At 50.6% G+C, this 25,034-nt stretch overlaps 10 protein-coding genes across 10 annotated transcripts; 5 read left to right on the top strand and 5 right to left on the bottom strand.

The window, feature by feature from the left end:
- Nucleotides 1-1,952: 1,952 nt before the first annotated feature.
- On the top strand, nucleotides 1,953-3,045 carry N7489_011173 (telomere length and silencing 1 family protein; the record flags this gene model as incomplete). The annotated part of the gene is made up of 2 exons (XM_056716922.1): nucleotides 1,953-2,745; nucleotides 2,807-3,045. 2 exons carry the CDS (start codon nucleotides 1,953-1,955, stop codon nucleotides 3,043-3,045), a joined length of 1,032 nt encoding a protein of 343 aa, XP_056564544.1.
- A 986-nt stretch (nucleotides 3,046-4,031) lies between these two features.
- On the top strand, nucleotides 4,032-5,610 carry N7489_011172 (actin family protein; the record flags this gene model as incomplete). The annotated part of the gene is made up of 3 exons (XM_056716921.1): nucleotides 4,032-4,074; nucleotides 4,178-4,673; nucleotides 4,734-5,610. 3 exons carry the CDS (start codon nucleotides 4,032-4,034, stop codon nucleotides 5,608-5,610), a joined length of 1,416 nt encoding a protein of 471 aa, XP_056564543.1.
- Nucleotides 5,611-6,371: 761 nt separating this feature from the next.
- Nucleotides 6,372-7,253, bottom strand: N7489_011171 (ADP-ribosylation factor-like protein; the record flags this gene model as incomplete). The annotated part of the gene is made up of 6 exons (XM_056716920.1): nucleotides 6,372-6,645; nucleotides 6,725-6,796; nucleotides 6,849-6,911; nucleotides 6,980-6,999; nucleotides 7,048-7,120; nucleotides 7,204-7,253. The coding sequence occupies 6 exons, from the start codon at nucleotides 7,251-7,253 to the stop codon at nucleotides 6,372-6,374; spliced, it is 552 nt and encodes a 183-aa protein (XP_056564542.1).
- Nucleotides 7,254-8,256: 1,003 nt separating this feature from the next.
- On the top strand, nucleotides 8,257-12,061 carry N7489_011170 (DNA-directed RNA polymerase I core subunit RPA135; the record flags this gene model as incomplete). The annotated part of the gene is made up of 2 exons (XM_056716919.1): nucleotides 8,257-11,197; nucleotides 11,253-12,061. The coding sequence occupies 2 exons, from the start codon at nucleotides 8,257-8,259 to the stop codon at nucleotides 12,059-12,061; spliced, it is 3,750 nt and encodes a 1,249-aa protein (XP_056564541.1).
- Nucleotides 12,062-12,394: 333 nt separating this feature from the next.
- N7489_011169 (MFS maltose permease MalP) lies at nucleotides 12,395-14,023 on the bottom strand (the record flags this gene model as incomplete). The annotated part of the gene is made up of 1 exon (XM_056716918.1): nucleotides 12,395-14,023. The coding sequence occupies one exon, from the start codon at nucleotides 14,021-14,023 to the stop codon at nucleotides 12,395-12,397; it is 1,629 nt and encodes a 542-aa protein (XP_056564540.1).
- Nucleotides 14,024-15,023: 1,000 nt separating this feature from the next.
- N7489_011168 (glycoside hydrolase family 13 protein) lies at nucleotides 15,024-16,757 on the top strand (the record flags this gene model as incomplete). The annotated part of the gene is made up of 1 exon (XM_056716917.1): nucleotides 15,024-16,757. One exon carries the CDS (start codon nucleotides 15,024-15,026, stop codon nucleotides 16,755-16,757), a length of 1,734 nt encoding a protein of 577 aa, XP_056564539.1.
- A 439-nt stretch (nucleotides 16,758-17,196) lies between these two features.
- Nucleotides 17,197-18,630, top strand: N7489_011167 (Zn(II)2Cys6 transcription factor; the record flags this gene model as incomplete). Its single annotated transcript, XM_056716916.1, has 1 exon — nucleotides 17,197-18,630. The coding sequence occupies one exon, from the start codon at nucleotides 17,197-17,199 to the stop codon at nucleotides 18,628-18,630; it is 1,434 nt and encodes a 477-aa protein (XP_056564538.1).
- Nucleotides 18,631-18,824: 194 nt separating this feature from the next.
- Nucleotides 18,825-20,188, bottom strand: pre2 (proteasome core particle subunit beta 5; the record flags this gene model as incomplete). The annotated part of the gene is made up of 6 exons (XM_056716915.1): nucleotides 18,825-19,160; nucleotides 19,220-19,329; nucleotides 19,396-19,444; nucleotides 19,524-19,679; nucleotides 19,758-19,865; nucleotides 20,057-20,188. The coding sequence occupies 6 exons, from the start codon at nucleotides 20,186-20,188 to the stop codon at nucleotides 18,825-18,827; spliced, it is 891 nt and encodes a 296-aa protein (XP_056564537.1).
- A 457-nt stretch (nucleotides 20,189-20,645) lies between these two features.
- On the bottom strand, nucleotides 20,646-21,704 carry N7489_011165 (Eisosome component PIL1/LSP1 family protein; the record flags this gene model as incomplete). Its single annotated transcript, XM_056716914.1, has 3 exons — nucleotides 20,646-21,068; nucleotides 21,151-21,652; nucleotides 21,691-21,704. The coding sequence occupies 3 exons, from the start codon at nucleotides 21,702-21,704 to the stop codon at nucleotides 20,646-20,648; spliced, it is 939 nt and encodes a 312-aa protein (XP_056564536.1).
- Nucleotides 21,705-22,540: 836 nt separating this feature from the next.
- Nucleotides 22,541-24,558, bottom strand: N7489_011164 (uncharacterized protein; the record flags this gene model as incomplete). Its single annotated transcript, XM_056716913.1, has 4 exons — nucleotides 22,541-23,561; nucleotides 23,608-24,116; nucleotides 24,185-24,445; nucleotides 24,523-24,558. The coding sequence occupies 4 exons, from the start codon at nucleotides 24,556-24,558 to the stop codon at nucleotides 22,541-22,543; spliced, it is 1,827 nt and encodes a 608-aa protein (XP_056564535.1).
- Nucleotides 24,559-25,034: the final 476 nt, after the last annotated feature.

Below are 25,034 nucleotides of genomic sequence, written 5' to 3'. Positions count from 1 at the left end.
CTTGTCCACCCCTGCCAAGTGCCAAGATATAGTAGATTTGACTTCAAATCTCACCTGGGGATGTTGAGGGGAAATGCACATCTCGGTCACTCTCCGGATTTGTCCGGGCACGCTTTCTTCCAAGGTTACAGATCGTGATTTGTGTCATCGAAACGAAAAAGAAAAGGGAAAGTCTCAACCTCATCGGGTGACCTACCTAGGTACGTTCTCGCTTATGACATATGTACTCCGTATGTTGCACATCGGGGCATTCGGTGGATACCTTCCCGCGTTCTCAGTCTCCGAAAGATGTCCGGGAAATATTGTTGAGAAGACTTGGGCAAGATAGCTCCACACCGTGAACGTATTTGGCTCACCCGCAGAGATTTCAACATTATTTGCGGGGGTCTGCTAAGGTGTCTAGGATGATAAGGTAGAAACTCTGACCAATAATCAAAGGGTGAATTGTGTAAGGGTCAGCGATTTTTGTCTAATGGCCAAATTGAAAAAATTTGTTCGCATCTACACCGCATATCTAGGTAGCTTCCAAGGTTGGAGCCTCATCCAGCTCTAACCTACCCGAGTAGGATATTCCTGGTGTTTCTTTGTCTCTCGTGAAGCGCTTACATTATTTGCATCTATCGAATCCGATTGTTGACCAGACCAGAAATACATAGACCCATCCGGCTAATCCCCGGTCATGTTCCAGAATTTTATTGACCTACGATGGATAGGGATGCATGAGTCGGAGAAAACCCTATATCGGTTAGGCACGGATTACATTTGCCGTCTGAGTCGTTCCGGTCTCGGTAATTCTGAGCCCTTTTCAGGTGGAGGATTCATATTATTAATAATTCGAATTAGCCCCGGAGACTAAACGCGTCATATCCATGTGGTTTCTGTGCGTGGCCCAGTTTCCCCCTATGGAGCACGACATTTGAAGTTCGACTTTCATTTCCCTTCATTAACTCAATGTACCATCTTACCCTGTCTCGACTCATCTACGGAGTACAATGAGACAGTATCGCCTGCTACAAGCTCCCGGGTCTTGGAAGATATCATCCAAATTGCATTAACCCTGGTAAGAGTCTCTGCCAAGGCATATAAGGCTATTCGGGTAAATACGATTTGGGGGCGAATTAAGCACAAACCTTGGCATTTTCCCGAGAGTCAAATCCCACTTGGAGGGCACCTGGGCACTTTCAAGGTTCAGAGTCTAATGTAAACTCCGATACTTTATTCTCCTCACACAACAGACGGTTATTCTTCAATTCATGTAGCAAAGGCATTGTCTCTGCTTCTTTTAATGTCAGACCACTTTCTGGTCCCTTTCCCCAATCTTGGAATTCGAACTACCTCGTGTTAGAAAACCAAAATATATTCCGAATATAAAACGAACACTCCATCTAGGATTGAAGATATTACATTGAAAGTTAATGAGATCGTCGGCTACAGGATTCAACTGTGCACATGAGTATAACAGCTAGCAGAAGAGATACCGCATGGTATACCGTTCGAGGCTCGAGAAAGCTGACATCATAATATTAGCAGCCTGGTCCTGCACTCCCGAGGTGCAAGGCTAGAATTACCTGTCGGTTCTACCTTACCTAGCCAGCGTGGCCATGTCAGTATCTACTTCAGCTATGTATCTCTCTTTGGGCTGATCTAGCTCTGTTGTGGGTGTAAATTTTACTAGATCGTCAACTATATTTGAACAACCATATCAACTAAACGCCGGTGTATACCTGGGCAAGTTACCACAGCCAGTTTCATCGAGTAGGCCTTGACCGCCTAGTATCTCGATGATTCCATTTCCACGGCCCGGTTCTTAAGCACGATAAAGTGGGCAGAATAAAAGGCGGTCGGGAATCAACGAATTATAGTTTGTCTGCTGCTGAAATGACCTCAGCTTGGCAATTAATTTCTCGCTCGTCTTTACCCTACCACACGAGTTCACATTGTTGCAGACCACAATGGACCCCCAAGAAGATACCGTACCAACCGAGCCCCTATTTCGTCCAGCAAAAAAGCGCAAGTTCATGCGACGGCGTGCCGATCCTGAGCTCGCAGACACCGAAGAGGCCGATAATCAAGATGACAATCCCAGCGCCTCGCAAGCTCCAGGGAGCAGTAATATTCGGCGGCCACGCGCAGTTCGAAAGGGTGGCATTGGGTTTTCTACCGCATCACGACTAGGAGATGATCAGGCCCAGCAAGTGGCGCTAGTACCAGCAGTCGGAGAAACCGAGGACGAGAAGATACGAGCAATGAATGAACGTTTCACAGGATATACCGGTCAGACAGTGGATGTTGACAAGCACATGTACGAATCCTTTCCTTCAACTGATCGTCCCGTTCGTTTGATGTGGGCTAACGAGATAAGGATGGCATTCATAGATTCCGAGATGGCTAAGCGCTACCAGCCTGAATCAAATGCGGATCATTCAGGCCCCAACCAACCAACCCAAGCGGAAGTCGCCGGGGGGCTGTCAGTGTCTGGACACCAGACTCGCGAACCTGCGTCGCTAGGAAAACTCCACGAAATCGACCTCGGCCAAGAAGCCACATTGCGAAATATTGCGCGGACAGAGGCTGCGACTCGGCAAATGACCGAGAAGGGAGAATTACCGAAATCAGCAGATCACGCTACTTCAGAAACGGGTCGCCCTGGTCAAGATGGCAAGTCATGGCGCAATCGCAAGCAGAGGACAGAGGCAGACATCGCAAGAGATCGTCTTGTGGAGGAGGTACTACGTGAGAGCAAATGTGTGTGGAATTCAAATGGAAATCTTACATGGTCTGTGTCTTTTCTAACACTCTGTTATAGTGGAAATTTACGATGAACATGAGGAGGAAACCCAGATGGATGACCAACAGGCTGCCGATGACCGAGTTGCTGAGCAGTTCAGGCGAGACTTTATGGATGCGATGCAGTCTCGGCGTCGGACTCGGCCCGCAGCAAAACCGGTGGCCAATGTTGAGGGGCCTCGGGGTCCAAAGCTTGGGGGCAGTCGCAGTGCGAGAGCTGCAATGCGAGAAAAAGAAGCACAGGCGGGAAAGAAATGATTGTTATTCTCGTCTGGAAAGCTGGGTTCTTTTGATATGTACTTCTATGTACTTGGTCCTCTGAGACATGTGATGTGTTTTTACTCGATATGCATACGATACCATAATGACTTTGCGCCAATGCTATTTCTGACTATCTTTTTGAAGGGCTACCGACTAAGTCACAGGCGGGTTCTAATCGCGGGTGATCTAGAATTTGGGGCCAATTATCTTTATCCTTCTGGCTTCCATCCCCAGGAAAGGATGAGGACATTGTAGTATTATTTCAAGCATAAGGTCTGCAGGATTATCCCAAACCAACTAGATATTCAATTTAACAAGGCTCTGCTTTGGCAAAGATAAAAGTCGACTAAACGACTGACTATTTTTGGTGACTAGCTATGTATATTTCTAGTGACATGCCAGGCAAGTGTTGCATACACCCCCAACAAGCCGAATGATTCTTTCGTCTAGACGTCAAATTAACATACAAGGGCATCAGGACGTGAGAACGACCTCAAAGGAAAAAAGTGAAATAGAAATATCTTCAATGTTCAATGTTGTTGTTGTTGGGTGCATCGTTCAGAATAGATCATCTTTGCTCCGTTGAAGGTTGTACCTCATCAACTTACCTTTGCTTTCTCATATGGCCTTCCGATATGGACATTCCTTTCAGATACTCTGTACATCTCCAATATTTAATCATAAAAATGATCCAGGGCCCAGGACGTGCCATATGTAAGGTCCTGAAACTACCTTAGTCAGCACGCAAGTCCAGTGGTGATGACTAAGCCTGATCGTGAACTGCCCGTTTGGGTCCAAAGCCAAAGCTACACCCGCACCAAAAAGACCCGCCCTTCACCTGCCTCCAACCAGCCCCTCTGATTGTCCGTCCGATACGCATGGTCACGTCTTGATTTGTCCCCAGGCGACTTAATTCAAAATATTCATATGATCCTTGTGACAGCTACCGCCCTTATCCTAGATATACCTGCACAACTTTCGCGATGAACCCTTCTAACCCACCTCAAGCTGCCGAGTATGGTGGAGGTATGTGATCCCAGATATGCCATCCCAATTGCGCCTGCTATTGCAATCCCAAAGAACTCTTAGACGCCACTTAATGCGCAAGATACTAATTATCGCACTGTAGATGAGGTGTCGGCTATTGTCCTAGACCCAGGATATTCAACCACCCGCGCGGGCTTTGCTGGTGAAGATGCTCCCAAGTCACTGATCCCAACCTACTATGGAAAATACAACGCCGACGGCCAAGAGAAGCTCGTATTTGGCGACGACGTATTCGTTACCCCACGCCCCGGTCTGTCCATCCACAACCCGATTGGCAAGGATGGAATCGTCGAGGATTGGGACATGGCAGAGAGAGTCTGGGAGCACTCATTCACGTCGCGACTCACCGGCACGAAAGCGGGCAACCCCTTCCAGAACGGATTAAACGACGTTTCCCCAGACGAGCTCCCTACGGAAATGGAGGTGGAGTCAGAGGAGAAGCCTTTGTCGGACAGCCCATTGTTGATGACAGAGCCTGGATGGAACCCAGCAAAGGCACGCGAAAAGACCATTGAAATCGCAATGGAGAAATGGGATACCCCGGCCTTTTATCTGGCGCGCAGTGGTGTTCTTGCTGCGTACGTATAGCAGGCCTACTGTAACATGTCTACCATTTGCTGACCCAATTCCATGCGCAGTTTCGCTTCCGGCAAGGCCTCCGCCCTTGTTATTGACATTGGAGCTTCCAACCTCTCTGTTACCCCGATCCACGACGGCATGATCCTGAAACGGGGCGTTCAGCACTCTCCGTTGGGCGGTGAATACATCTCGTCGCAGATCAGGGCAATCTTCAAGGCCAACACCCCACAACCCATCACAATCACGCCGCATTACCTTATCAGCTCGAAGTCGGCTGTCGAAGCCGGCCAACCGGCCCAAGCTAAATACAAGACCTTCCCCGCGGACAAGGCACCCGATGCGTCGTACCGTGCTCTCCTCGAGGAGCGCACACTGTCCGAATTCAAGGAATGTGTTGTCCAGGTTTGGCCCGGGCCTACAAGGCTCTCAGCCCCCAGTGCCACGGGCGTCTCCAACGAAGATATGGCTCGAACTACCCCCGGTCGCCCATTCGAGTTCCCGGATGGGTACAACCAAGTCTTCGGCGTCGACCGTTTCCGCGCCGTGGAATCTCTGTTCGATGCCAAGGCTGCCATTCCCGACCCCGACTCGTCTTTCCCTCCCCCAACACCCGCGCAGACTATCCCGGAACTCGTCAAGGCTTCTTTGGCCGGTGTTGACGTCGACCTCCGGCCCCACCTGCTGGCTAATGTCGTTGTGACTGGTGGATCCAGCTTGCTTTATGGCTTCACTGATCGTCTGAACCACGAACTGATGCAGATGTTCCCTGGCCCCAGGGTGCGTGTCACTGCTCCCGGTAACACCTCTGAGCGACGCTTCGGTTCCTGGATTGGAGGAAGTATCCTGGCTAGTTTGGGAACTTTCCACCAGATGTGGATCTCTAAGAAGGAATACGAGGAGCACGGACCGAACATTGTAGAAAAACGTTGCAAGTGATCCCATTCTTCGCATTTCACTCGTTTGTTTTTTTGCTTTGATGTTACGGGCGTTACTGCGCTACTTTGGGCGCTTCAAAGGGTTTTGAGCAACTCCGGATCTGGCCCGTCTGCAATTGAAGGGCCTACCAAACTGATCTAGATATTTTGTGTACGACTAATGCCACTTTATTTGATTTGTCTGAGAATAATAAGCAGGACATGGTATATTCCACACAAGCAGTGTCGATCAGTATGGTGTAGCTATGATATTGCAATTATCTACGGAATTATTTTTCCGGCTTTCATACAATCATCCACAATATGTGATTAATGTGAGATGCCCATTGGCGGGGATGCGTATTCTGCATCGATGCGTTGGCAGCCAACACATCAGTGGTCCGTGTTTCATTTTATTTATGTTGGCCATGCCCAGGTTGGACTTTCTGTCAATTTCCCCCTATGAACATTGCCGAAACATTCTATTACATATCGATCCAGGAAAGAAATCAGGGGGAAAAGAGATGAAGAAAAGGAACAGAGATCAAACAAAGCGCACATGACCATTAACATACATCATCATCAGGGACTCGAGAATCCATGAGCAACAAGGAAAAAAAGACAACATCGTCAACATCGTTACATCCGAGGCTGCGGGCCAAACATGCTAGAGTCTACGGGATATGAAACAATCAAAATGCGAGACAGTTGAGGGTATGAAAAACAAAAGGGATATCGCGTCAAGGTCCAAGGTCAATGCTGGCAGACAGAGGAACAGCATCCTCATCGACTAGCTCGAGCAATGAGCCAGTGCAGGACAGCGTCAAGATTGGTCTCTTCCTTGGCGCTGATACCATAACAGCTTACTTCGCGATGAGTGATAGATTTCAAATCCATCGCCTCGATGATCTCATCAATAGACAGCTTGTCTGGAAGATCGGACTTGTTCCCGAGGACCAGGAGGGGGATGCTATGCAGCGTGGGCTTTTTCATCAGGTCGTGAAGTTCTTCTGTCGCTACTGGGAGTGCAGCGCGGTCTGCTGCATCCACGATATACCTTCGCTTTGGTTAGTATGCCAACCGGAAGGGGGAGAGGACACAGGAAAGGAGGAAATGAGGAAATAAGCCAGTCTTACACGATCGCGTTGACGCCCCGACAATAGCGTTCCCACATCGGCCGAAATCGAGGTTGCCCGCCCAGATCCCAGCTGCGGGGATGTAATTAGCGCCGCCGTGCTTGATCGGGAAGGATGAACATACCATTTCAAAGTCACATGGCCTTTCTGCACTCTTTTGGTGTTGAATCCGATTGTCGGGATGGAGCTATAAGGAATAGGAATTAGGACATGGGTCCAGATGAGTTCTCAGATGTGAGACCATCTATAACTTACTCGACAGTGAACTCCCCACCCTGTTATGGTCAGCCGGGACCCATAAGGACATTATCAGATCGACTTACCGCCAACACACGCAGCAGAGAAGACTTGCCGGCATTCTGAAGACCGATCATGGTGACATCCATCTCACTGGCCCTGTATGGAGTCTTAGCTGGGCTTCATCTGCGGGGACGGGCCGTGGTCTCCCGAGAACTGCATCTATCAAACGGCCCACTTACCAGAACATCCTCAGAAGCCAGTCATAGATAGCACGAAATATGCCGGCCATGACGAAGAGAGATATGGAAAAAGCAAAGGGGGGAAGAACAAGAAAAAGAAAAAGAGAAAGAGAAAAGAGACAGTATAGTAGAATAAGAACCAAAGAAGAAAGAAGGCCAGAACAGATGAAGAGAAAGCCTGTGGAAAAAGCTCAGGATGACAAAAGCCAGAGAATGCCCAGGTGGGGTCAACCTTGTTAACTGCGCAACTTGATATTTCTTGTTGATCTCTTGATTCGAGACAGATAGAAAAAGCAAGAGGAAAAGGTTAGAAAGAAAAAGAAGAAAGAAAGAAAAAAAGAAAGATCGTCACACCGTAACAAACCCAGAAACAACAATTTAGGCCTATTATTAGAGGAAAAGGAAGTTTTAAGGGGATAACTGCCGGCAGATGTCAATAGGAAAAGGATATTGGATCTACATATGTACTATTTTCTATGGAGAATTGACCGATCTACCTACACACATGACCCGAGGGCGCTTAGCCTCCTCAAAATGGAGGGGGTTTGAATGGCGTTGTGCAGCATATTCAGCCCGTGTGGCGTTTACAAAAAGGTTTGAAAGGTTTCCACATTCTTGATGGAGTTGCAAGTTTAATCTAGAGTTTACTAGGATTAGGGGGTTCAAGAGCATGTCAGGAACTTGCAGTTGAACTAGAGTTTTAGTAGCGACAGATGGGATGAACGGGCATGAACCTCTTAAAACGTCGAACTTTTGGGAAACCTCAATTGGGCGCCTCAGGCCATAATGCATATCACCACGTGATGATAAGCATCCGGCTCCACCCTCGAAAAATTTCCCCAAGCAGAACAGGCCTTCTCGTCTTTTGGCAGCCTGCCATTGTCGGTTGAATTCCTGTGGTCTCATGGCTGTATGATATTGGGCGGAGGAATCGAACCGATATTGTCACTTTTTTTATCTTTACATTGACGGTCACATTTATTGTGCCGTTTAGTCCATCTTTTTTTTCCCTATACCGCATCAACCGGCTTTTAAGAGCTGCGATTTTCCATCATGGCTCCCGCAGCCACAGATACCCAGTGGTCAGTCGAATACGACACCCTGCGACGGGAGAACCTGTTCAGGAATCCTCCTACGGATCACACGGCTTATCCATCGCTGGCCGAGTCGATTCGACCGCATATCGATTCCTTCAATGCTCTCTTCGAGGACAGCAAGATCCTCGAGGCAGGATTGAGGGATATCGGTACCAAGACCTTCCTTGATGGTGAACTAGAAACATATGAGCAGAAGAAGGCCCGCCAAGCAGAAGGCGTTCGCCCGCCTAAGCGGAATCGCTTGAACGTCCGCGTGCGTGAAATCTTCCTCGAAAAGCCTACCCTGCCCCCCACCAACAAATACACCACCCGAAACCGTGAAATCTACCCCTCGGAATGTCGAGAGCGCCACGCGACGTACCGTGGTAAGCTCCGCGCTCGCCTCGAGTACCAGGTCAATAATGGAGACTGGATGGAGTCTGTCCGCGAGCTGGGTAATGTTCCCATCATGGTGCGCACCAACCGGTGTCACCTCGAAAAGGCCACCCCCGATGAGCTAGTTCGACACAAGGAAGAATCGGAGGAACTGGGCGGTTTCTACATCGTCAACGGTAACGAGAAGCTCATTCGTATGCTGATCGTCGGCAAGCGCAACTACCCCATGTCCATTATTCGTGGTTCTTTCGTCAAGCGTGGTCAGACCTACACGAAGTTCGGTGTTCAAATACGATCCGTCCGTCCCGATCAGACTTCGCAGACCAACGTGCTTCACTACCTCTCCGATGGAAACGTCACCTTCCGTTTCTCATGGCGCAAGAATGAATACCTTATCCCCGTGATGATGATTCTCAAGGCACTTGCCGAGACCAACGACCGCGAAATCTTTGAGGCCATTGTCGGTGCCGCTTCCTCCAAGGGCATGTCCAACACTTTCGTAACGGACCGTGTCGAGCTTTTGTTGAGAACCTACCACGCCTACCAGAAGCACAGCCAGTACGATTGTCGATCTCACCTGGGCAAGGCTTTCCGACCTGTGCTCGGAGTGCCCGCTGACATGCCCGATGAGGAAGTTGGCACAGAGTTCCTCCGCAAGGTTGTTCTGCCCCATCTTGGCAATGAGAATGTCACCGAGTCGCAAGATTGGGACAAGTTCAAGTTGATTACCTTTATGATTCGCAAGCTTTACTCTACTGTTGCAGGAGACTGTGCCCCCGACAATCCCGATGCCGTCTCCAACCAAGAGATTCTGCTTGGTGGCTTCCTTTACGGAATGATTCTTAAGGAACGTATTGAGGAGTGGCTCCGTTCATTCGGTCCCATTGCCCGCGACTGGTCCATCCGCAACAATGGCGCAAAGTTCACCGATGAAGCGTTTGAACGAGACTTCCTTTCCAAGATCGTCAAGCGATCAAACGAGAACATTGGTAATGCGCTCGAGTACTTCCTCTCCACCGGTAACTTGGTCAGTCCTACGGGTCTTGATTTGCAACAAACTTCAGGTTACACTGTCATTGCAGAGAAGATCAACTTCTACCGTTTCATCAGTCATTTCCGCATGATTCACCGTGGTAGTTTCTTCGCTCAGTTGAAGACCACCACTGTCCGCAAACTGCTACCAGAAAGTTGGGGCTTCCTTTGCCCCGTTCACACTCCTGATGGATCGCCTTGCGGTCTGCTCAACCATTTGTCGCACAAATGTTTAATCGCCACAGACAACCTGGATGTATCTCATCTGCCTCGCACTTTGGTTCAGCTCGGTGTCCGGTCTGAGTCTTCAGTGGCTCTGGACGAGAGCGTGGTCGTTCAGTTGGATGGCCGAATCATTGGTTACTGCTCGCCCAAGCAGGCCCAGAGAATCGCTGATACCATCCGGTACTGGAAGGTCGAAGGCAAAAACAACATCCCTCGTGAATTGGAAGTTGGATATATTCCCAACTCAAGCGGCGGTCAATACCCAGGTGTCTACATGTTCTCCCAATCAGCGAGAATGTACCGCCCTGTTAAGTATCTGGCGCTGGATAAGCTGGATTACGTCGGACCATTCGAGCAGCCCTTCATGGAGATTGCCTGTGTGGAGTCTGACTTGATCCCCGGTCTTTCGACCCATATCGAGTTCACGCCCACGAACATCCTCTCCATCGTCGCGAACATGACCCCCTTCTCCGACTACAACCAATCTCCACGTAACATGTACCAGTGTCAGATGAGCAAACAAACCATGGGTACGCCCGGTACCTCAATTGCTCACCGTACCGACAACAAGCTGTATCGCATCCAAACGGGTCAAACGCCAATTGTGCGGCCACCTCTCTACAACGCTTACGGTCTGGACAACTTCCCCAACGGTATGAATGCAGTTGTGGCTATTATCTCCTACACCGGATACGACATGGACGATGCTATGATTATCAACAAGTCCGCACACGAACGTGGCTTCGGTCACGGTACAGTCTACAAGACCAAGGTCGTCACTTTAGCCGAGAACGACTCCCGCCGGAACAAGTCCAAGCGCGAAGTCACTAAGCTGTTCGGATTCGCCCCCGGCGACGAGATCAAAGACCAGGTGCGCAACACCATCGACGAAGATGGGATGCCGCACCTGGGTGCTCGTGTTAAGGAAGGAGATAAGATCGCGGCCTGGCACAATGTCCGCTTTGATCCCGCCTCCGACTCGTACGTCAACGTCGATGGAGTCACCCACTATATGAAATACAAGGATGCCGAGGAAGGCTACGTCGATAGCATCCGCATCATGGGTTCCGAGTCTGGCAACGAGCCTGCTCAATCGCTCAGCATAAAGTATCGCATTCCCCGAAAGCCCGTCATTGGTGACAAGTTCTCGTCTCGTCACGGTCAGAAGGGTGTTTTGTCTCAGCTCTGGCCTGCAGTCGACATGCCCTTCTCCGAGAGCGGCATGCAGCCCGATCTGATCATCAACCCTCACGCTTTCCCATCCCGTAAGTTCCACTTTCTCTTAACGCCAAGTATATTCACCCATCTAACCGATCTCAGGTATGACAATCGCTCAAATGATCGAGTCCATGGCCGGCAAAGCCGGTGCCATGCACGGTCTCCCGCAAGACTCCACTCCCTTCCAATTCTCCGAAGAAAACACCGCAACCGACTACTTCGGCGAGCAGCTCCGCAAAGCCGGCTACAACTACTACGGCAACGAGCCGTTGTACAGCGGTGTCACGGGCCGCGAGTTCTCCGCCGACATCTACATGGGTCTGGTCTACTACCAGCGTCTCCGTCACATGGTGAACGACAAGTTCCAAGTGCGTACGACTGGACCTGTCAACGCGCTCACGGGCCAGCCCGTGAAGGGTCGTGCGAAGGGTGGTGGTATCCGTGTCGGAGAGATGGAGCGTGATTCGCTCATTGCTCACGGTGCGGCCTTCTTGCTGCAGGATCGTCTCATGAACTGCTCCGACGCCCAGCATACCTGGATCTGTCGCTGCTGTGGCTCCTTCCTGTCTACGCAAGTTGCTGTTTCCGGCTCATCCCGCTCCCGCACTGCTATCAACCCAGGTGCTGCGGCTGCTGCTGCCAAGGTTGCTCCTAACCAGCAGAGCGCTAATGCTCATGCTGGTGCTGCAATTGGTGCTGTGGGCGGTGTCAATGGGTTTGTGCGCTGTCGTCGTTGCGCCCGTGAGGCTACCTTCGATGACTCCCGTGCTGATGTCTGGGAAGATGGTGATGGACACCGCTACGTCGGCGGTGACGATGTTACCATCGTTGCTGTGCCTGGTGTACTGCGGTACTTGGATGTCGAATTGGCGGCCATGGGTATCAGGATGAAGTTCTTGGTGAATAACTGATATATCGGTCTCTTGAGGATCTAAAAATTGTTTCCTTGTTTCAATGTCATAGGTGGCGTATACCTGGTTTAATGATTATACTCATCTGCTTCTTGTCTTATTTTTTTGCAAATATTCTTTTGTGTACGAACAGCATTTCCTAGCAGAATCAGAAGTGTTTCAAGAAACTGGCCTTCGTATGGGCTGCTCCCAGCTATAATCTTCTCTACCAAGCGTGCCACGATCTCAGGATCCAAATCAAACAAGGTAAATATTGATTTCACTAATAAGTGCCATAATACATGTCAAACTTGCTATACTTCCAGTACTTCCAGATATTATCAGGTATTAACCTCAAACCGAGCCTTTCTCCCCCTCGAGCTCACTCTGCACCAAACCGGTCTTCGCAGACGGGAACTCCCTTGTGCGCACCTTGTTCTCAAAAAGAACATCCAACTCAGCATAAGAGCGACCCTTGGGCTCAGGAAGTCTAAAGAACGACCAAACAAAACTGCAAATGCACAGCGCACCCCAGAAGAAGCCAGACTTCCCCCTCCAATTCCACGCATCCACATTCAGCATATACGGAATGATAATACCCGTCACCAGATTGAGCACGTTATACGTGTTCCTCGCCAGCACAACCGTCTTAGTCCGGAGTCTCGACGACGGCATCTCCGAAACGAGCGAGAAACACACAGGCCCGATAGTCGAATCATAGACGAACGTATACACAAGCAACATAGAACCCGTCGCCCACGAGAGCGACGTCGTCGCCGGCGCAATAGACACAAACCCAATAACAAACAAAATAACCGCCAGAACCGCCAAACCACCCACATAGAGCGTGCGACGACCAAAGTACGTCATAAACAGCCACGAGCAAAACGTCCCAACAACTCCAATCGCATACTGCGCCAGCGACATAGTGAACGACTGCGAGTCCGCCAGCCCAGCACGCTGATAGAAGACAGTCGAGTAGCCCATCAGACCGCTACCGCACAGACTCTGCACAGCCCACACACAGCACGCGATCTCCGTGCGTCGCAGGTCCGTCCCCTTAAAGCAGTCCAGATACGAGGCGCCGGTCTCGGTCTGTTTCTCCATGGCATTCGTATACACGATCATCGAGACGGTTTCCTCCGCGCTGAAATTGGGGTCTGCGCGCGTGAGCCGCTTCACAGACTTAATGGCGTCTTCGCGTCTGTCCTTCCGCACAAGCCACCATGGACTCTCGGGCGCAAAGTACACTCCGATGAAGATCGGCACCGGCCACGCCCACTGCACACCGAAGGGAATGCGGTACGCCCACTGATTCGTGTGCTCGACAAGACCCTTCAGCACGCCCGACGCGATGAGCTGTCCGATGACCCAGCACAGATTGACGTAGGTGGTTAGGTAGGCGCGCAGTGCGACGGGGCATACCTCTGACGCGTATGTGACTGTCAGGGTCTGGTAGACGCCTAGGGGGATACCCATGAGGAACTCGCCGGCGACGAGGGTCTGGACGTTTGGCGCGAAGAAGAGGATGAAGATGAAGCCGACGGTTGTGGCGAGACAGGTCATTAGGGTTTTGCGGTAGCCGTAGCGTTCGGAGACGATGCCGTTTACGAAGAGGCCGATGATTTGGCCGACGCTCATTGCGTTGGTTAGGCCTGCTTGCCATGAGGCGGCGAGACCGTATTTGCCGTCGGACTGTAGTTCGCCGTATTTCATGTTGAAGGCTGGGAAGCCGAAGAATGAGCCGATCAGCACCACGTCGTAGCCTTCCATGATGATGGCGCAAGAGAGGAGGAGGGACCAGGCTACGGCTTTGGGGTAGAGTCTTAGGGCTTCCATGGCGGTCATGTTGTGTTCTTTTTCGATGGCAGCGTGGGCTTCTGCGGTGGTTTGGAGGTCTGTATAGCCCGTCAGGGCATGACCTGCCGGTTCGATTGAGTCATGTTTCTCGACATGAGCGGTAGCTTGCTTTTCAGAAGCCATTGCTAGGATGGAGGTGCCAATGGAGGCTCTGAGGATGATTCCAGGTTGTTGCTTATGGACAGAACTGGATGGAAGAGAAGTATTCCATGCGGGCGTCCGGTCTTTAAGTACAAAATCGGTGCTTTAACGGTCGTCAATAGGGCATAATGAGCGAGGAGTCGAGCGGGGTTCCATTGGCCCACTCGTCAAGTCTAATCCTTGCTTAATTCTTTTGACAAGCGAGGCGACTGGAGGAAAACTTTCCCCGGGTTTGTCTGTACGGGGTATTGGAGTGAGTCCACTATCCCCGGATTTTCATGGAGTCGTGATTGGCCTGATGTCGGGCCGCAGAGTTGAAGAAACAATTTCTCCCTGCATTTCCTCCGCATGTGCTTTTCTCCGTCCCGTGTTTCGCCTTCTTCGTATTGGCCATCAAGGACCACTTCGCCTGATGCAGTTAGAGGAAACTGGGGGATCGCATTGGCTGATTGGTGAAATTGTCGGCCCGACATTCTCCTTTTTCCCCTCATTTTTTGCTCGAACGGACTAACGAAGGTCAGTTAGACCCGGAAAGAGAGACGAATCGGCATGGACACTCCCGCATTTCACATGGACCGGCCAGTTCGGTATGCTCTCCGGATCGTGCGATTCAGTTGGGAAAAGTGGAAATACGTGGAATAAATGGGATCAGTGGGATCAGTGGGAATCCCCGTCGCACTGATACACCACTGATACACCCCCTGTTCAGCGCTAGAGAGACACCCCGCAGGGAAATGAGTGACACCAAGATGCATGCTGGAGCCGATAATGATTGTCGGCCCGACATCAAGTCAATGAGAGCAACAGCCTCCCTCCGTGATCCCGGAGGCTGGACTCCATCGCGTCTTGGAGAGGTACCTAGTGCGATTATTTAAAATCGAATCCTTTTAGGAATATATATAGCCTCCCCGCTTTATCCCACGTACGACCTATATTTTCTCTTCTATTTCCATTTCTTGCATTCCAATCCCTTACATTCACCATGTCTCCTGCTATAGTGGGCGAAAAGTGGTGGAAAAACTCCATCATCTACCAAATCTACCCCGCCAGCTTCAAAGATTCCAATGGCGATGGCATTGGCGACATCCCAGGCATTATCTCGTCCCTCGATTACATCACAAGTCTTGGTGTGGATGTGATCTGGCTGTGTCCCATGTACGACAGCCCACAGATTGACATGGGCTACGATGTGGCCGACTACCAAAGCGTGTATGGCCCATACGGTACTGTCGAGGACATGGAGACACTCATTGATGCATGCCACAAGCGAGGACTCCGGATTATCCTGGACTTGGTGGTGAACCATACCTCAGATCAGCACAAATGGTTCAAGGAGTCCCGCTCCTCAAAGACAAACCCCAAACGCGACTGGTACATCTGGAAGCCAGCCAAATACGACGCCAATGGGAATCGTCAGCCGCCAAATAACTGGCGCAGCATTTTCGGAGGCAGTGCGTGGGAGTGGGACGAGACAACACAAGAATATTATCTCCATCTGTTCTGTGTTGAACAGCCCGATGTCAATTGGGAGAATGCCGAGACTCGCCAGGCCGTCTACGACGAGGCGATGGAATTCTGGCTGCGGAAGGGTGTGGATGGCTTCCGCGTCGATACCGTCAACATGTACAGCAAGCACCCCGAGTATCCTAATGCTCCAATCATGAATCCAAAGTCCGAGACACAACCGGCGTTCTCTCTGTTCTGCAACGGCCCTCGCATGCACGAGTACCTGCGCGAGATGAACGACGTGCTTTCCAAATACGACGCAATGACTGTGGGCGAACTGCCAAACACCCATACCGTGGAGGGTGTTCTGCGCTACGTCTCAGCAGCCGAGAAGCAGCTGAGCATGGTCTTCCAATTCGACCTCGTGGAACTTGGCCACGGCAAAGACTATAAGTTCCTGACCGACTTGCGGGGCTGGAATCTACGAGAACTGAAAACTGCCGTAAAGAGCACCCAAGATATCTTGAAGGGGACCGATGGCTGGACCACGGTGTTCATGGAAAATCACGACCAAGGCCGCTCTGTGAGTCGGTTCGGCTCTGACAAGACACCCGAGTTGAGGGTTCGGTCTGCAAAGATGCTTGCCATGATGCAAAGCACACTTTCCGGCACGCAGTTTATCTACCAAGGCCAGGAGATTGGAATGGTGAATGCGCCCCGGGAATGGACGATTGACGAATACAAAGACATCGATAGCACCAACTACTATCGAATGGCAAGCAAAATATCTGGCGACGACCCAGCCAAGTTGAGCATAGCGATGGATTCCCTGCAGCATTTGGCGAGAGATCATTCCAGGCTGCCGATGCAGTGGAGTGATGATGCCTATGCTGGCTTCTCACCGGCCTCATCGGCAAAGCCGTGGATGCGCCCGAATGACAATTACCCCGAGATCAATGTGAAGCTCCAGGAGAAAGACTCGTCTTCTGTTCTGTCCTTCTGGAAACAGATGAATCAGCTGCGCAAGGAGTATGCCGATCTCCTGGTCTTTGGCGAGTTTGAGATCATCGACGAGCCGAATCAGAATGTCTTTACCTATACCAAGACAAATCACAACCAGACCATTCTGGTGGTTCTCAACTTCTCGGAGACAACACAGAAGTTTGAGAAACCAGATTCGGTGAAGAGTCAGGATTGGAAATTGCTGGCTAGCAATGTAGATGGACAGGAGGACTTACAGGCGTTTGAGGGAAGAGTGTTTCTGGTTTAGGGCTGGGGTATATACTACTAGATAGCTCGCAATTGGTTAGAGGTCATATGGCAGATTGCAATTGAATACCTTTCAATGATTTGATTCAGATCTGTCAGATCTTTCCAATCTTCTATGCACTATGATATACCCGGTCTGAATCCACTACGCCAGTTCCCAGTTTCACCCCAGATCACCCCGGATTCCCAGTCTTCCAGTTTTATTAAGCTTTTAATTAATGCACATGAGTACAAATCAGGCCTATTTAGGTAAGTCTCACTCGTTCCCTTTTTCCGATATCGACCAACCTCAGACCTACGCACGGAGAACCCCGTGACGCTACGCTCAAAAGGTCCAAAATGCCAAGGCCCTTTTCAACAACGCGGGGAAGAGAATTACATGTTTCGACTAGACATCAGCCCCTGAACATTTGAAACTCTTCAAGTCAAAAAGAAGAGAAATGGCTAGTGCACATACCCAGCCGCGAGTCCCAAAAGCATGCGACCCATGTAATCGCCGCAAAGTCCGCTGCAACGGCCAGCAAAGATGTCAGCAATGCGAGCACCTGGATCTCCTCTGCACCTACACAGAGAACCGCTTATTGCGATCAAGAAAAAACGTACGGCGAGGAACCGTCATCTCAAAATACAAGAGCGCCGACACCAGACACACCACTCTGACACCACTTCTCTCCCCACCCGCACCTCCAGCGTCACCCCAACTACCAACCTCGTACTATGAAAGTCTACTCCCAGCCTACATGTCCTATGTATACCCCTTCAGCCCAATAATCACTGAGAGCGAAGTGCGCACCTCAATCAGCAAAATGGACACAGAAAGAGAGCACGCAGCCTTCATCTACGCCTTCACCGCAGTAACCCTGGACCTAACGCGCTCATCCCAAACCACCAAATCAACGCCCCAATCAGCCCCAGCCCAAATAACCGAATTAATGCGCCAGTCCGTGGAAACCCAACAACCACTAGTAATAGGCTTCCGACCCTCCATCCTGCGCGCAACAACAAGCATCTTCATCCAGATGTGCGCCATGAGTCTGGGCCACTACGACCTGGGCTTCTTCCACCTCCGCGAGGCAATCAGCATGATCCAGATGCTTCGCATAGGCGATAAAACCGTCAACGCAGGTCTCAGTACAGCGGAACGAGCCCGGCGCCAACGACTCTACTGGCAATGTTTCATCCACGAGCGATTCATGTCCATTGTGAACTTCTCGCCGGTGACCCTGCCCCCACACTCGCAGTACCCGGAAGAAGATACCTTCGTGGGCGCGGATATCCAACGGGGCTGGACGCAGGTGATTAAGACGTTCTGCATGCTTGATGCGTCGTTTATTGGTCTGTGGATTGGGGACCGGACGCAGGTGACTGCGTCGTGGGTTGAGCGCAAACACCGTGAGTTGGATGATGAGTTGTGGGAGGTGGAGGTTTCGGCTTTGTCGGAGCTGCAGCAGGCGGATTTGGTTATTACGAGGCAGTGGATGCGGACGTTGTTGTGGCAGATGGCGATGTCGAATTGTTTGCTTAGTTCGCATGCGTCGTGTCCTTCGCTGGAACTGGAGATGCCGTTGAGATTGTCGAGTCAGCTCAGGCAGTTTTTGACCAAGATCTCGGAGAATACGATTCGGGTGCATGGATCCTCGATGATTAGCAAGTTGTTGGAGATTGTTAATACTATTGCTGATGTGGTGATTCATGTGCCGCAGGCGACTAGGGAGGAGACGACGAGTCGCATTGATGATATTGTTTTTATGCAGGGGGTGGTGCTTCCGTTTAATAATTTGCAGGTGATGTCGAAGGATATTCTGTTGGATAAGTTTCGTTTGATTAGGGGGAGGTTTCCGCATATTGAGGTGGCTATGCAATTGGCCGTTTAGTTGGAGATCGGAGATATCCCATGAAGAGGCCAGGAGAAAGACAGAGCGACTACTAATGTGAGATGGAGCATGTTCAGATTGCCTTGCATCCAACTGAACATATAACTTGAAACCAGCGTTGACACTTAACCTAAGCATAATTCAATGAAATATCGATATCAATATTACACAACAATTCATTCCTCTAGACCCGTTTACAACGCAGACGTCACGTTGGAGAACTCACCCTTCTGGAGCTTCGTGTCCCAGAAGATAGGGTTCATGTCATCGAATCCGTGGTGCACCCATCCCTCTTCCTTGACATGGTACAGGTTAATGAAACCACCGGAGTAGGCATCACGGTGCATGGCAGCCAGAATGGCCCGGCGGCCGAGATTCAATGCCTCCTCCTCAGTCAGCTCGTATTTGTACTCGGCGTCCAGCACACCATAAGCAAAAGTCTGACCGGATCCAACACAGAACAGGTTACCGGGAAGGCGAGTGCCGTCGGAGTCGATGTAGTACAGTGCGGGCCCTTCTTGGGGCGTCATCTAGAGATCATTGTCAGTTTCCAAGTCCCATGGCTGTAAAAGAAATATATGGCACATACTCCTGCTAACATAGTTCCCATGCTAAGTCCGTATCCCTTGTAGGCGTAAGTGAGGTTGGCAAGAATCTTGGACGCAGCCGCGACAGTGATACGGCGCTTGTGTCGGATTTCTAGACAGAAGTTCATCAGCAATGTCCTTCCACTCCCTGCGAATATCAAAACTCGAGCTGACTTACCGTGCAGAGTGCACTGCTGACTCAAATACCGCAACCAATATTGGCAATCCTGGCAATTGGCAACAACCATCAGCAACCAAGGTCCATCACACCATCACTCATCATCATCACTTGCGGTCGAAACTTACAGCTGCACCACCGGCCATCGTTCCCAGAAGACCTGGCGTCGGCTCGTTCGTCTTCTTGTCCTCACCCCGACTCAACCGCGATACAGGAATGACCTTCTTGACTGTCTGACTGGCAATCCAGTTGCCGGCTGTTGCTCGCGAATCGGTACACACGATCTACCCCATTATGTCAATCAGCATACATTTCCCACAATCAAGGAAACCATGGTATAAGCGAAACGTAGGAAAACGTACGATACCGCCCTGGAACCGGAAGGCCAGGGTTGTTGTGCCGTGAGCGAGCTTGATAGGACAGCTGGGATTGGAGTGGTCATCGGTCATGGCACGCAGGAAAGCAGAGCGCTAGGAAATAATCATTGTCAGTCCATTATTTCGTTTGTCTCAAGCTTAGATAGGTTCTGGCTAGCGATTCTCTTGGGCATAGCTGTGATGAACGGCGCAGCTTGGGTTGACGTCAGGATAGACGTATATCCCCCGACCATACCGCCATCGAGATCAAAGAGAATATGCAGCAGTATCCATCGTAAACTCACGTTGTCGACAGGAGGGAGGCTGAACTTCAGCGAGAGTGGAGGGACGCTCGCAGTGAGGTCCTGCTGCTCTTGCTCTGAGTACATCTCATTCTGATGGGGAGGGCGCGAGTATTGGGCGACAAGCTTATCCATTGTGTACTGAAGTAAGAGAAAATAAGGAGGAAATTAGAAAAAAGATGCTGGAAGGACGTGAAAGGGATTCTGGTGACACGGGCGAGTGATGGTTGAAGCTCCGCTGGAGCTCGGGGTTTCCGCGTCACTCTGGCGCCTGCGGTCACGTGGATGCTCTACAGTACATACAAATCGCGATATTGATATGAATTGATTTTGGAAGAAATTCGACGAAAGAGAAAAAGAAAAGACGAATCAATGAATTAACGAATTAACAAACTAGCGAATTAAACTTTAGAATACACAATTTGATTATTTCCTGAGTATAAAACCCCCCATGTTCAGTGCCAACGCCTTTCCCAGGAGCAACGTTTGGTGCCCAATCCGAGGAGAAGAACCGAATTTACACATAACAGCCGAAGTATGTCCGAATCGAACTAAAAGGAGACCACTGGACCACTGCGAAGGATTGAACCGATCACGCAAGCGAAGGCTCAACCACCATCTTCGCGGGCAGGGCACCGCTTCCCACCGGTTCAGTGTAACCCTCATGAGGATTCACAGAGGCATTCTCGAGGACTTCCGACTGGCGCTCCGACACATCGTCGTGTCCATTAACACCGGCACCGTTGACATGAACTGGAGACTCCTGGCCCGCAGCGGAGGTGATAGGCTCAACGCTGGGTTGCCATTCACGGAGATCATTCTCGGCATCCTCAAGGACCTGGCGTGCCAAGGGCTCATTGTCATACGCCTGGCGAGCATCACCAGGAACAACAGGGGAGTCATCGATGTAGTTGAGCAGGCGACGAGCATGGCGAGCCAGGATGGTCTGCTTCTCGGCACGCTCAATGACGGCCGCCAGGTGGATATCATAGGCTTCCTTGAGCTTTTGCCGGGTCTACAAATGATATGAACGTTAGCCAGTCCAAACTAACCTCACACACCATACAAGAACAGATTGAAGTCAGAATGAAACATACGGTATTAGACAGCTGCGCCTCAGCAACCAAGTTCTGAGCCTCAGCCCGAACAAGCTCATGCTCCAGTGTGACCAGACGCGGGCTGGAAGGATCCTTGTACTTGAGCTTGGCAATCTCGTCAGTGACCTTCTGGCGCTGGTCACGAGACGGCTGAACGGAGGCCTCCATGTTGCGAATCTGCTTCAGGATGCCACGGTAGTCCTCAAGGTTCTGGGCAAAGTTGTCTTCCTGTTCGCCTATCTCGGCGAGCATGACGCCGAGCTTGTCGGAAATGTCGGAGACATTGTCGTCTTCAGTCGCCTCTCCCCATTCAGACAGCTGGGCGGCGATCGAGGTGCGCTCACGGCCGGCAGCTTCATGGGCACCGATGGCGGAGTTCTCGCTTTTGATCAGCTTGGTCATCTTGCGGCTGAGCTCCGGCGCTTGCATCCCACGGAGGGTGGAGATGCCGAACCGCTGCCGAGGGGGCTCTTTGCGCGATCGGAATGATAGGTTGCGGTTCCTAAGCTTTGGTTTAGTCAAAGCGGGAGCTGAGGATACAGGAATACGTACATCTTGTTTTCTTGTATGAAGATATAGTCAATCAATACAAGTTAGAGTTATTGGGGATATGGGTTGAGAGAGAAAAGAAAGAATCTGGGGGAGGTCAAATGATAAAGTCGGTAGCGCCTTCCTATAGATGACGATGGTGACGAACCCTATTCTTCTCCAGGGCTTCTCTTTTTGGGCTTCAGAGGAAGTGTAGTCCCGACTCTGACGTCATGAACGGAGAGGGGCGGAATTGGAGTCGAGCAGTTCATCAGGTGCCCAGGTGAACATCACATTTTCCGATTGCAGACATTTCAAGCTTATTGTTGTAAAATAGTAGTGAGTGGTGATGGTCTTATAGAGTCTGAGTTGCGCATGGAAGTATCTACGGCTGATCGTCATTCTCCACCGGCTTCCCGATATCAGAATATTATTCAATTATGATATTATACTTCTCATATTTCATACATTTCATACATATGTAGGTATATAATCATACAGAGGATTTGTGCCCAGGTGTGTCCTTTATTTCCTGATTCTGAAAATGCTGTTACCTTCCTAATTGGGACATATCTTACTCCATCAAGCCGACACTACACAAAAATAAGGTGAAAAATAGGGATTAAATTCATGAGAGATCCCACCCTCTATCCTCTCAATTCGAGGCAATCAAACAAGAAATTAGCAGGGAGGAAGCAGAAAATCCCCGGCCAATCTTATGGTACACAACCAGCTAAAGCTTCCTGCATGAATCCAGACACCCAAACAAGCCCCGCAACGCCTGAAACAGACCAGAATAACTGATCCGCAGAGTCATTCGTTAAAAAAAGAAAAGAAATCACTTTAAAGATCCCGGGGCAGATTAGGAAATGTCGTCGGTATCGGGGTTGTGCGAGTGTTCGTTGTCAGATGCATGGAATGCGTCACCAAACGCCGAGTTTTCCAGGTCTGGCAAGTCAAGCCCATCGTTCTGCTCACTATACGCCGCCAAGGCATCCCCAGCACTATCGATGTTGGTGAAGTCGAAGTCACCACCGACCGCGGTATGGTCTTTGCTCTCATTGTTTACCATCACCCAGTCGTTGGCCTGGCCATTGGTACCAGCGTGGAGCTGGTCGCCCAAATCCATGTCAACGTCAGCGGACATGGCAGCGCCGTGAATTGGTTGTCCATTGACGGAAACACTTGAGACTCCGCCTACATCAACGCCCGGGCTGCCAAACTGGTTGAGTAGGTGGGAGTCATCGTCCATGACCATATCGTGGGTAAATGAGTCAGGCTCATCCCTGTGTTCCGGCTCAATCTTCTCCAACAGACCGCCCTTCTCGACACAGGATACCTTGGGCTCGGCAACGATTTGCTTATTCCAGGCAGTCTCAACTTCCCGGACTACCTCGTCGACCCTGTACTTGGCTTTATCTTCAATATAATCCAATTGCGGGGTTTCGTCCTCTGTTGGAATGACCACTCGGCCCTCCAGTCTCCAAATCTCTGGGCCCTTTTCGGTTGGGTCAGCAGCAGACTCTCGGAGGCGCAACTCGGCATCCTTGAGCAATGAGGTTCGGTTGAAACGTTGCATCCGGCGAGCATGCTGTTTCTTCAGATTTTCGATCTCAGCAGTCATGTCCGCCACCTTTTTAGAAACCCGCTCGGCAAACTCCTCTGCCTTAGCCGGCTCCATCTTGTTAGCCTGTGGGGCGTCGCCCGCCTCCTGGCCTTCTCCGCCAGAGGTTCCAACAGGGGCATCAAAGAAGCCTGCGGTCAGGGACTCGAGCTCTCCCTTTCGGCCCAGACCCAAAGAAACCGGCGTGATTTGCGAGATACTGTATGGCGACGCGAAGATTTCCTCCATCCACTCGTGATGCTGCTGGTATCGCATCTTGCTGACATCGCGGGGGGGTCAACAGATCCATAGCATCACCACTGGACACATCCTCGTCCTCAATAGCAAAATCGGCTGTTGCAGAAGTGAGGGCAGCAGACGGCGCACGGTGTCCGCGCGGCCCTTTGGCGACAGGTGCATTGGGCGGAGCTGCACCTGGGTGTCCCGGGGGTGCGTAGAAACCAGGCCCACGAGGCGCAGCTGCCGGGTAAGCACCGGGTTGCCCAAAGTTCTGCGGAGCCATCGGCGGAAAATTGATAACTGGCCAGCTGTTACGATCATGAAGCAAAAAGTCCTTGCGGGCCAATTGTCCTTGGCTCTGAAGGAAGCGGCGCTGGCTCATCATGCCCTGGACTTGGGGTGTAACTTGAATTCGGTTTGCAGGGGCATGATCCTGAGGTGCCGCACGGGTGTAGTGCACAATCCACAGTGATGGGTCGGGCTGGGGAGCATTCGGTACTTTAGATGAAGTAATGCGGTAGCGCTTGCGGCAGTGTGTTGCCACGGGCTCATTGGGAGGGTGGAAACCACTTCGGTGAAGGTACATCTCGACGGTCTGTGTCCTCAAATATTAGAATGGAATCTATATGGAGCAAGGAAAGCTTCATATCGCAGGATGCATACATAGCCGCGAGATTCAAAGGTAAAGGCCTGTTCCTGGTCGGCCCAGATATACCCGTCGCTAGCAAAATTATTGCCTAGATGGTTCTGAGGCTGCCATGTAAGCATGACAGTCCCATCTGGGGGACCATCGAGGAATGTCCAATGCATTGGCTGGGATTGACAGATCCGGGGTGCGCTCGTCAAATACTCCACGGCAGTCTCGGAGGGCATCATATGCATGCTGGGGTATCGGTTACGTGAAACCAGGTGCATGTGGGGAAGCTATCATAATTGCGACAAGATTAGTGGGGGGTCACAGATCATGGGGCAATCAATAGAGGAAGTTGTTGGGGTCTTACCAGCTGCCCCGGGATGCGTGTGGCCGGGTCATCCATATTGGGCGCTTGATTGCCAAGTGCAATCAAATTTGGGAAGATACAAGTAAATTAGGTTCAAATCAAGTGAAGCAATTGGGATGCGATGGAGGTAGACAGGTCAAGAGCAATGAAGGATGGAGGTGTTCAATGAACGCGACACTACGCGGGAGATTTTTGATACGGTGGATGGTACAGACCTGAGATGCAGAACACCTGAATTTGCAGGCATCAGTGTATTCATAACTAGTCAACTATGTAACTACCTAGGTAGTTATAACTATTTCCTCGGTTGAAAATGTTCATCTATTCATGCAACTCTGTATGAATAGGCAGTGGTTAATGAATAATTGATTGTACTCTTGTTTATATAGGAAATTCCGAAGAATGGATGCTAGCAGATAGGAAAAGGGGTACTCTATTTTGTATGCATTTAGGACAAACTAGCATTTTCCTGCAGAATATCTTTTTTTCCCTATTAAATAGGCAAAGAGGTA

Source organism: Penicillium chrysogenum (assembly GCF_028827035.1).
Source record: "Penicillium chrysogenum strain IBT 35668 chromosome Unknown utg000005l_segment0_segment0, whole genome shotgun sequence".
Lineage (NCBI taxonomy): Eukaryota > Fungi > Ascomycota > Eurotiomycetes > Eurotiales > Aspergillaceae > Penicillium > Penicillium chrysogenum.
This window is presented reverse-complemented; position numbering and strand designations above follow the sequence as displayed.